The sequence below is a fragment of the Solanum stenotomum genome, chromosome 11 (genome assembly GCF_019186545.1).
Source record: "Solanum stenotomum isolate F172 chromosome 11, ASM1918654v1, whole genome shotgun sequence".
NCBI classification, from domain to species: domain Eukaryota; kingdom Viridiplantae; phylum Streptophyta; class Magnoliopsida; order Solanales; family Solanaceae; genus Solanum; species Solanum stenotomum.
In genome coordinates this window covers 41777632-41789709 of record NC_064292.1, presented here as the reverse complement: position 1 = coordinate 41789709, position 12078 = coordinate 41777632, and the positions used below count along the sequence as shown (strand labels likewise).

Here is a 12078-nt window from a genome sequence, read left to right as displayed (position 1 = left end):
TTTTAACCCTTAAACTTCATTTTTTATGTATCATTTTAACACGAAATACTATTTTTATGATTTCTTTATTTTTATATATATTCTTCAATTGCAACTTCTTATTTTAAATCGACATGTGTCAGTTAATTTTAGTTTTAAAAAAAATTCTTTTTAAAAAATAATAATTTCTTTTTAAGAGTTTTATGTATTTTTGTGTGAAAAATAACCGGCGAAATTGTGTTGGTTTTCTTTCTTAAAAATCACCGACAATCTAACAAAGTTAGTCGAGTTTTAACATTTTTTAGTAGTGTTATTAGTAATGAACAAGAGTCTTTTTTACCGTATTGAAGATGAGTTTTTTTATTCGTATTGATTTATATTAAAAATAAAAAGTGAGTATTTGCATTATTTTTAGATAGCCTAGATGATAAGAAAAAATAAATAAGTAGTGTTATTTAATTTAATTGAATGTTTAAGAAAGAAAATAAAAAAAAAATTTCGTCAATTTACTTTCATGCAAAAATACAGAGAAATCTCAAAAAATAATATTATTGTTTCAAAAACTTTATGTTCGTTCGCGAATGTTTAATTTTTTTTATGAAAATTAACAGACACACGTCTATTTTTTAAAATAAGAAATTGCAATTGAAGAACATAAATAAATAAAAAATCATAAAAAATAGTATTAGTGTTTAAAGTTGGACTGTCAAAATGAAAAATGAGAGCAAGTTTGAGGGGTTGTTTATGTGTTTGGCCTATTATTTCTTTAAGGGAAAAAAGTTAAAATATGTTATCTGACTTTGAAAAAAGACTTATTTATGTTATCCATTAAAAGTTTGGTTCATCTTTGCTATTTTAGTTTGACAAAAGATTCATTCACACCATTATTTGTTAACCGAAAATAATTTCAATTTTGCAGAACCATTTTTTTGGCCACGTCATTAATTAAATCATATTTTTATATCGAATTTTGAGAAAAAAAACTCATTTATGTCATCGATTAAAAATTTGACTCATCTGATGAACAAAACTCTTAACGACTGACATAGATGTGCCTTCCCTCGAAATTCGTTGACGAGATCTTTCACTTTCTTTAATATTCATGAAAAACATTGATTCAAAGTGGAAAGTTAAGGATGAGTTGGACATTTTCACTTAAATAATGCAACGTGACTCCCTTCATTTACCCCAAACGCAAGTCCAAGTCAACTTGAGACACCATATTCCCCGCCAGATAATCATGAAACAAGAATCAACATTAACAACAAACATAAATTCATAAAATTTCCTGAAAATCAACAAACAACATACCTTTTCCTTCCCAAGAATTTTTTTTTTTTTAAAAGATTAGACAATAGAAGAAAGCATTATCAAGAAAAAGAAGAAAAAAAAAGAATCTTGATTTCAAGAATAGCAAAAATGGAGATCCCTAAATCTGAAAATAGCAAACCCCCAACAGTTTCATCATCAACAAAATCATGTATGAATGTTCTTCCTTACCAAACCCCAAGAATAGGTGAGCACTATACTCTTGGGAAGAAACTAGGGCAAGGTCAATTTGGTACAACTTATTTATGCACAGAGAATGCAACAGGTCTTGAATATGCCTGCAAAACAATCCCAAAAAGGAAGCTTTTTTGTAAGGAAGATTATGAGGATGTGTGGAGAGAGATTCAGATAATGCATCATTTGTCTGAACACCCTTATGTTGTTAGGATTAAAGGGACTTATGAGGATAATCTTTTTGTACATATTGTTATGGAGGTTTGTAAAGGGGGTGAGCTTTTTGATAGGATTGTTCAAAAGGGGCATTTTACTGAGAAGAAAGCTGCACAATTGATGAAAACTATTGTCAAAGTTGTGGAGGCTTGTCATTCTCTTGGGGTTATGCATAGAGATCTCAAACCTGAGAATTTCCTTTTTGATAGCTCTGATGAAGATGCTAAGCTTAAGGCTACTGATTTTGGTCTCTCTATTTTCTATAAGCCAGGTTTGCTTTCTTCTTGAATTTGCTCATGGGGTTGGTGTAATTTCATCATTTGGTTAAAATTTAATGATTTTCATTGCTTCTTGTTGATGACATTCTTGAAAACCATCCTTTTTCTATATTATTGTTTTAGCTTTTTCTGTGTTAGTTTCTTTTGAAGATACCTTCTTTTTCTGCATTGATTGACATTTGCATCCTACGTGACATCCTACATGACAATTTATGTCCTACGTGGAGTTCTACATGTATTATGTCACGTAGGACACATGTGTACTTGTTGAATTTTATACAAATTTAAATGTCTACTTGTGCACACTCAAAGTTGAAGGGTATGGATGTTAGCTGAAGTCAAGTTAAAGCACATATTTATGTATTATGCCTTTTGTTGATATGTCCTTTTTTTACCTCCATCTTAGAGTCAGATTCTTCTTCTTGACTTGTTAAATGCAATTGTTTCATCTCTCAACAGTGATCTTAGACAAATTAAGGAAAAAAAAACTTGGGTAAAACAAAGCGTGGCAGTAAAAACAATCTGGTAAAAAGACTCCTTTAGTGAGTTAAAGGAAGGGACATAAAAGCTTCCGTACAGACATAACATTGAACCAAATATAAATTTCCATTATGCACTTCGTGTAAAGCATAGTCGCATCTTAAGCATGGTAATTCCTGATTGCTCTATGATCAAAATTTTCAATGATCTGCTGTGCTTGTGATGAAGTATTGGACAATTTGAGTGTGCTTAATAATGTAACCAACTATCTTCCTCCTTCCTATTTTGCCTTTCAGGGCAGTATTTCTCAGATGTTGTTGGAAGTCCATATTATGTTGCTCCTGAAGTGTTGCACAAATACTATGGGCCTGAAATAGACGTCTGGAGTGCTGGAGTCATCCTTTATATCTTGTTATGTGGGGTTCCACCTTTCTGGGCTGGTAAAATTTTTACTTCTGATTATTTTGTAGCATCTTTCTTTTTAAACAGGAAGATCAAAGACTAATTCTACTTCTGTCTCTCATGCTTAGTTTTCTTTTCTCAATTTTTGACTCGCAGAGACAGACAATGGTATCTTCAAACAGATATTGAAAGGAAAGATAGACTTTGAATCAGAACCTTGGCCTCAGATTTCTGATAGTGCAAAAGATTTGGTAAAGAAGATGCTCACCAGGGATCCTAGAGCACGATTAACTGCGCATCAAGTTCTCTGTGTGTTAAGCTTTTGAAGTTGGTCGCAAAATCAATTATTTCATCTTCGGCTTGGTAGTTAATTTGTTCATTTTTTCAGGTCATCCTTGGATTGTGGATGATAATGTTGCTCCAGACAGACCCTTGGGTTCTGCAGTTTTGTCGCGCCTAAAGCAGTTCTATGATATGAACAAACTTAAAAAGATGGCTTTACGAGTGAGTACTCTTTTATAAGCTTACCTGCTTTTCTTTTAATTAGCTTTTTAGCTGTATCTTTGTTTTGATGTTTGGTATATGATATGCCTCACATAAGTATTTCTGCACTAGCTGTTATGAAGATATGATGCAGTTTCAACTTGGCCTCTTATGTTCAAACATGTTTAGAATGTTGTCAAGATAATTTCACTCGTAGAAGGATCAACATGCTTACTTTATGTTATGATCTGATATCGTTGCACGATGCCGTTCACTGAGTACCTAAAAGCAGTTTTATCATTTGCTGTTTCCCTAGTGCTTTGCCATTTGGGAATCTGAACTTGGTGTATTTCAAGATGACTGAAAAATGTTTGTTTTCATAAGAGAATCATGAAAACTTTTGGACTTAATGTGTATTTTGATATTGTTGAAGAGGTAATGAGATCTAAATATGCGCAATGACATTCTTAGTTTCTTACTAACGTCATGCTATCAAGTTCCATTTCCTCTAAAAAAAACTTGGTACTGTCGAAGTATATTTAGCCTATTTCTGTACAGTTCAGCAAGAATTTACTTGAGAAAGGCTGATTCTTGGACCAAAAAAAATTAAAAAACTATCTTTTCTGATCCTCCATCTATAATACAAGATTTTACCTAGTTCAAACTTTGGATGCTTGCGTTGATTTTATACTTGAATTACTATCTAAACAGGTCATAGCAGAAAGGCTTTCGGAGGAAGAAATAGGCGGCCTAAGGCAATTATTCAAAATGATTGACACAGATAACAGCGGAACAATCACATATGAGGAACTAAAACATGGTTTGAAAAGAGTAGGATCTGACTTAACAGAGTCTGAAATCAAGGCCTTGATGAGCGCGGTACTTGTTCTTTATTCCATCTCTTTATATAAGTTCCTGATTGGCTATTCGTGAAATGTTCAGTTTGGATTGTGACCTCTTTGGACAACTGGTAGTAGGATTTGTTCAGTAGATAAGGATAGGACCGTAGGGGTTATAGACTTATAGTCCATTCCACACAAGCAGCAAAATAACATGGCCAGTATGTTTTCTGTAGGCTGACTTTGACAACAATGGGACTATCGACTATGGTGAATTCATCGCTGCAACATTGCATTTGAACAAGATGGAGAGGGAGGAGAATCTGCTTGCTGCATTTTCCTACTTCGACAAGGATGGTAGTGGTTATATCACCATTGATGAGCTTCAACAAGCTTGCCAAGAGTTTGGCTTAGGTGATGTTAAATTGGAAGATATTATCAAAGAAATTGATATCGACAATGTAAGTCCCCATAACTTTAAATTAATGTTCCAGGAGAATTACAGATGTTAGTTGGTTTGTCTCAACGTACTCCTCACACGTGAACGTAGTTCTTTTTCTTTTCATCAACCAAACACGTGAAAATATATTTTGGTTTCTTTGAAAGGCCGTGAAATTTGTACTCAAGATCTCCGAGTTAATAATCTTTTTCGTTTGGCAGGATGGACGCATAGATTATGGGGAATTTGCAACTATGATGAAGAAGGGAAATACAGGACTGGCAGCCAGAACAATGAGAGGCAATCTGACCTTCAATTTGGCAGATGCTCTTGGTGCCAGTGACAGTGACAATGGTCAATAGGAGATTGTTTTCCATTTGTATAGCATCATCAATGTTAAATCCAATTTATCAATGTAACTTTTTTTTAAAAAAAATTCTTGTGATTCAGAAGCCTACATAGTTGGCTTAAGGACATAGTTATACAGATATTGTATTTTTACCAACTTTAACTAAATTATTACACTTTTTTATTAAGGTAAATTATAGTGGTTGTTCCTTTTTTCAATTAGAGGACCTGTCCTTCAATTTGGAGAAGTTAGAATTCCTTTTCATGAACGTCTATGTAATGATGATTCACACACATTTTATATGTGCAAACAACTATAGCTGCCTTTAAAAAATCAACTGTGTAACATGTTTTGCATGTTTTCTGCAGAAAATAGACGAAAACAGCCATAAAATGAGCACTTGGGTAAATTCTTTCACTAATTTTTTAGAGCACAAAAGGAGAACAATGAGTTCCTTGACCATTCACTATATTTCCCAGCTACGAGTTTTTGACCAAATTTTGTAGATGAACTTGACGAAAAACAATTCATTAGAATAGCTCGCGACATTGCATTCATCTATGAAGGGAATTGCAATGACAATATTATCGTATTACAATCATAATCTTTTTACTGTGAGTTACTTTTCGCATTACATTAAATACTATAGCCTATCACCTTTGGTTTCAACCGATTACAGGGAGTAATCCAGTTAATATAAGAAAAGGGCAAAGAACACAGTATGGAATACTTATCAGCACTTGTGATTGCCGCAGGCAAATCTGTCTGTCACTTGAAAATGCCTTCTCCGCTGTGATTCAGGTACTGGAAAATGAAAGGCTGTTACCTGAGTCCTGCCGGCTGCCACTCCAATTTGTGGTGAAGTCATAATAAAGAAATCTTCAAGTCCCTTTACAAGGTACAATCTGTTGGTCCGTCAAGAAATCTCTATTCATATATCCGCTTCCTCTTCAAGATAGTTGGCAAAATTATGAGAGCACCAATGAGGAAAAGCACAGACAAGGTCTTGAAATCATATAGATCTTTGACGGACTTCAGTTCCCCAAGGGTTAGGCCAGCCTAGAAAATTGAAGAATGACAGTAGCACTTATGAGGTCAGAATGATGCAAAAGAATGATCGGTTGGATAGCACAAGCAATATTGACACATTCGAGATATCAACCAAAATGTGCCAGCTCAGCCTCGAGTCCTGCCCAAAGCTAAGTTGGCTGCAAATTGTTGGGATCTTTGGTGTGGGTGGGACTTGAGAGACACAAAAAATAATCCCTCAGAAGGTTTAGGTACAAGCTCACAAGGCAGATCAATCACCAAATTATTCAACTACAGATAGGGGTGTGTATTGGTCGATTCGGTTCGGTTTTAAGTATTATCAGTTCGGTTTATCGGTTTTCGGTTTTTAAATATACTAAACCGATAACAACACCAATAAGATATTTGTTATCGGTTTTCAGTTTATCAGTTTTAGGTCTTTAACGGTTCGATTTTCGGTTTAATCAATAAGAAAATGCTTTCAAAACAAATATATGACTTATCCAATAATTTGACGTGATACGCATACATCGAAATAATCATCCCAAATGGGACAACAAGGACCAACTTTCTGTATTTTGGCCATCACAACAAAGTCTTGGTCAATTTTTTATCACCATAATATATAAAACGAGGTCCCCTTTATGCAATAAAGAGAATCAAATAAAACCAAATCATAGACAAAAGTCAAAACAATAGCAAATGAGGTCATGCTTATGGTAAATCATATATAAAGAAAAGACCCAACTAGATGAAGTTCTTACGTTATTTTAAAACAAAAACACAAACTGAAGTAATACTAAAAAGTAAAACCTAAAGGTTAAATAATTAAAAGCAGAGAGGAGAGTTAACTATTAAGTAGTGTTAATTATTGTGTAGGGTCTTTATATTTTTAATATAATATACTCCCAATTATATTAATTTTTTTGTTTAATATATTATATATATGTATAACTAAAAATTAAAATAGTAAATTATTATATTCTTAATGGGTCATCGGTTAACCCAATAACCCAATATGAAAAAACCAATAACGAACCAATAACCCAATAGGTTTTTTTTGTAAAACCATTAAATAACCGTTAACTCAATAATTCAGTAACAATAAACCAATAACATTTTTTTCGGTTCGATTTATCGGTCGGTTCGGTTTTTGGACACCCCTAACTACAGAGTATTTCAACATACTATTCTGCCCAACATTTCTCAGTTCACTAGTCCACTGTATTTTCCTTTTTCTTTTACTGGAGTTAAACAAAGAATGCTCTTGATAAAACCGCCCCATCACTCCCACAAATTCGCAACTTATCTGTGGTAGCTAACTCTCCTGCTAACCAACAGATTAATCATGGTTTATTTTATACTATACGAATAACACTAGCATTGTTGAAGATGAACCATGCAAGTTATTCTAGAACTTCTTTACCAGATGTATCAATAATCGATTCAAGGATACAACAGTCTAAAACAGACTTCAAGAAGCAGAAAATACAGACAAGCAAGATGAAGAGAAAGCGGGGAAGGGAAAATAAAAACAAAAGGAAGAAAGAAACCGCTACTATTAACAGAAAAAGACTTACCTTCACTGTAATATAAGCAGCTGGGATGAGACCAATCACGGTGGCCAAAAAGAAAATATGGAATGGTATATCCACAATAGGAGATGCCAAATTGATGAAAAGATTTGGCAATGTTGGAGTTATTCTCAAAAACAGCATGTAGTTGAGCAACTTATCGCGACGTTTGGCTATCTAAAACCAAAACATTTCACATTAGTGTGCGGTGTGCACCAGAAAGAAAGCTACGATGAATATAGTAGATAAAGAGGCAGCACATCACTAGCAATCGCTTTAAGAAGATTACAGACCTCTGCCTGGAAAAATCTCAACTTTTCAGGCCACATCCAGTTAACTATAGGCCTGCCGATCAATTTAGACAGAAAATAGCAGGATGATGCACCAGCTGTTGCATTAAAGACAACCAAGAGAAGCCCTCTGAAAACGCCAAAAAGTGCTCCAGCAAGTAAGGACATGAAAATTGTCCCAGGAATCATAAATGTCTGCATGAATATGTATGTTGAGCAGTAACCAAGAATAAATTTTGTGGGGTAGACTTCAGCGTACATTCCGAGATTATCCCTGGAAAAAAAGCCTAATATTAACATTGAAACAAAACAGAACCAGCTGAGAAAATAAGAAACAAAACAGAACCAGCTGAGAAAATAAGGACACACCTCATAAAGCAAGAGATATAGTGTCAAACCCAAATTAAGAAAAGTATAACATCATTAGCAGAAATTACATGAAAATTTTCAATCATAGAGCAGCAATACATTCAGGTGGGGACCACCAGTGAGAAAGACTGCTAATATTAGACGTGTACTTACTTTACTTTTCTTTCCTTTTGACAAACAAGAAATCCCTGAAAGCCAGTAGCGCAAGGTTCGAAACTCAGTGGATAATGGGCCATCCCTCTATCCTTTCCACTTAAATATTAGGTTTTTTACTTGGGAAGAATTTGAACCCACAACGCGCACCTAACCCACATATCACGCATTGCGCTCTTACCACCAAACCAAAATCCTGCAGGTGATGCCTAGTTACTATACTTGCACCGTACCTGAAACTTTTTGTAATTGCTACTATCGGTGTTCCCAAGCCAAATGTTTGGGGTCAATGTGTATCATGTCTGTTTAATTTTCTCAATGTTACTTTCGCATATTTCTCGCGTCAGATATTTCCATAAGAAAATTAAAGATGATCTAATTGTCTCCAAATATTTCTGATAAAGTCCAAGCTTTTGAAAATAAAGATGTGGGCTTTACTCATTTTGAACAAAATGACAAACACAAAACATAGCATATGAATAATGTGCTACCCTGAACATCTTCAACAGGAAAAAGGGGTAAAATCTGTTGCCTCCTCATACTTGCTTCTGTTAAGATTATGATCATCACTTATTGAGGGGGCAGTGCACATCCATGCTCACAAGAGTTTGAATCAATGATCAAGCCACAACCCTTCACAAATATCAAGGGAGGGGAATCTAAAGTGAATGAGAAAGTCACAATCCATCCAGGAGGGCACGAATATTGGTTAAGGGGTTACAAGAAACAAGTAGAAAAATTTGTGACATCCGCAAGAACTACTTCCTAATACATAAAGTTAAAATCAACAAACCTCAGGAACATTTGAGGCCTAAAATGCATAGACTGGTCACACCACTGAAGGAGGGCATGAATATTGGTTAAAAGGTTACAAGAAGCAAGTAGAAAAATTTGTGACATCCACAAGAACAACTTCCTAATACAAAAAGTTATAATCAACAAACCTCAGGAACATTTGAGGCCTAAAAATGCATAGACTCATAATGCAGCTGTAGGAGGTTGGCCACATGAGCCACTGCAAACAGTTAGTGCTTTTCTGAGAAGTAACTAAGAGTTGGAATATCCAATTACTAACTGAACCCCTGCCATAACCACTAAATGACAAATTCAGGGGCGGAGCCAAGTAGGGTCAAGGAAGTACATCCGAACCCCCTTCAGTGGAAAGTTACAGTATTTATACAACATTAACCCAGTAAAATCCCACAAAGTGGGCATAATTACACTATTTATACATGGTTAAAATTATTTTTATGCATAGTAGATGTTGAAACCCCTTTGCTTTTTCATGTGTTCACTTTTCATATTTTGAACCACCTTATTGAAAATGCTGACTCCGCCACTAATGGCAACACCATTCCTTGAAGAATCTATAAAGTTGACTAAAAGAACCACCAACTTGAGACAAGGCATATGTACAACAAAACTACCTGAAGTATGAAAAGAATTTGCCCTAAATACAAATATATAGTAGTATCTAAGTCAAAACAGGAGCTTATCCATCCCAGAAATGCAGTATCATTACACAAAAAAAAAAAAAAAACTAGTTTATCAACTTCAACTCATAATTTCCAATACATTACCTAAAGATCACAAAAATACCAAAAGTAAGGGAATATAAGTACAAAAAAAGCAATGTCAAAAGTGAGCCTACTTGAGAATCCGTAGATCGGAGATGGTACGAGGCAGCTTCGATTTACCATACTCAGCAGCTGGCATTGACAAGTATAAGCAAAACAATCCTGTTGAGAACACCAAAATAACCCCAAAAGCTGCTGCAAATTCCCAACTTGACAATGGAAACCTCCCTTCCTTAAACCTCTTAGCTGTTGGCGAATCCAATTCAGCTGCACACGACATATCCATACTCTTCTTCTCTTCTTCATCCCTTGTAACCAACCGACTTGTGTCCACCACTATATTTCTCGGTGCAGCCATTGAAATTAACAACAATGGTCTCTAATCTTCAATCATATTGATCCAATCACAAACTTCAAATTTCCAAGTGTTGTTCAGCTCACAAATCTAGCTAAAGAAAAATCCCAATAAATTACTCAAAATCTATCAAACTAAAGCTAAATCAAGAACACAACAAACCCAGATTTTTTTTTTTTTTGAAAAATCCGAATGGAAATGAATGAAATTAGCCGGAAACAGAGAATTGGGAGTTGGGTTTACAGCACAGTATACACAAAGAAGAAAGAAAAAAAAAACTGCTAACGAGAAAGGAGAAATATATAAGTTAGGGATTTGGATATTTTCTTATATTGTTTTATTTATTATAGAATTTTTTTGTTTGGGATATTTCCTTTTTTTATAAAGTATATGCTTTTCTTGATTTGGTGGAGATTGAAAGAAAGTGAGAGCTAAGATGGGAAGTGGTGCACGAGGGGAGGATATTTTAATTTGTGTAATTTAGAAAATCTGCATAATTAATATTTTCTAAATTTATTAATAATTGTTTATTATTAACTTGACATATGAATTAAGAAGCATTAAAAATGATAGGAGTAATTTTACCAAATTACATTTACTAAATACTTTCTCTGTCTCTAATTAGTTGTCAATTTTCATTTTATAGTTGTTCTTAATTACTTGTCCATTTTGACAAATCAAGAAAGGACACATTCTTTTTACCTATTATATCCTCAATTAAATGACTTAAAAAATGTAGAGCATTTCATCTACTTCATAATTAATAAGGGTAAAATGGTAAACTCACTATGTCATTAATTATTTTCTTAATAGGTGTGTCAATTCAAAAGTGGACAAGTAATTAGGAAAAGAGGGAGTATACGTCATCTAAACATTGAAAAATGAATAATGTTAAATAGCAAGAATAAAACAGATTGTTCATTAAATTTAAGAAAAATTAGCTAACTAGTTAAAATTCCTAATATAATTGATAAAAATATCTATCCTTTAAAATAATTATTAAAAATATCAATATTTTAGTTATATAACAAATTAAATGTATCCAAATGTAATTCCTTATTTTTCTCTAATAAGGCCCACAACTGGCCAAAATTAACTAGATAATCTCCATATTACTCTGTCACGCTTTCCAACCAAATTCTCTCACTTCAAATTACTTCCATCTTCCTTCTTAAAATACTTTCTTCTTAAAGTCGAAATCCCGATTCTCTCTTTCATATTCAATATATTTTTTAGAAATCTTATCAATCAAGCAAAAGATTTAAATCACAAAGAGTTTCTTTGAGATTTTTCGTGATATTGTCTATTTATGATTTTTCAGAATTTTTACCGTTTTGATTTGGATTTTAGTGAATTTTATTTGGTATTCGAGATTGATTAGTAATCATCATTAATATTCATATATCATATATTTTGTTTGATTTTATATACATAATGTGTATTTAGTAATTTCGTCATTTTTTCCTAGGGTTTTAGGAAGGGGAAAGCATGTGATTTTCACTTTAATGTATGATTTAAAGAGGATTACAAGAGGTATCTCATATAATCACCAGCTTTTTGGGAATTTTTCCTCTTTTGATATATGCATTACGCAAGAATTGTTCAAAAATATAGATTCTGCGACTAAAATGATTGAAAAGAGCATATCTAAATTTCGACATGATCTTATACCCACAAGAGTAATAAATCCGACCGTCCAAAAAAAAAATAAAAAATTGTGGGTACTGAAAAAGTTGATGAACTTGATGAAAATCAAAGTGATG

General features: G+C 33.5%; 2 protein-coding genes across 2 annotated transcripts; one reads left to right on the top strand and one right to left on the bottom strand.

The window, feature by feature from the left end:
• Nucleotides 1-1245: 1245 nt before the first annotated feature.
• On the top strand, nucleotides 1246-5186 carry LOC125843611 (calcium-dependent protein kinase 11-like). Its single transcript, XM_049522754.1, has 7 exons — nucleotides 1246-1969; nucleotides 2753-2896; nucleotides 3015-3167; nucleotides 3247-3362; nucleotides 4053-4220; nucleotides 4417-4641; nucleotides 4841-5186. Exons 1-7 carry the CDS (start codon nucleotides 1399-1401, stop codon nucleotides 4979-4981), a joined length of 1518 nt encoding a protein of 505 aa, XP_049378711.1. The 5' UTR covers nucleotides 1246-1398; the 3' UTR covers nucleotides 4982-5186.
• A 431-nt stretch (nucleotides 5187-5617) lies between these two features.
• Nucleotides 5618-10550, bottom strand: LOC125843621 (uncharacterized membrane protein At4g09580-like). Its single transcript, XM_049522771.1, has 4 exons — nucleotides 10035-10550; nucleotides 7865-8135; nucleotides 7578-7748; nucleotides 5618-6027 (listed from the first exon to the last, which is right to left on the bottom strand). The coding sequence occupies exons 1-4, from the start codon at nucleotides 10316-10318 to the stop codon at nucleotides 5896-5898; spliced, it is 858 nt and encodes a 285-aa protein (XP_049378728.1). The 5' UTR covers nucleotides 10319-10550; the 3' UTR covers nucleotides 5618-5895.
• Nucleotides 10551-12078: the final 1528 nt, after the last annotated feature.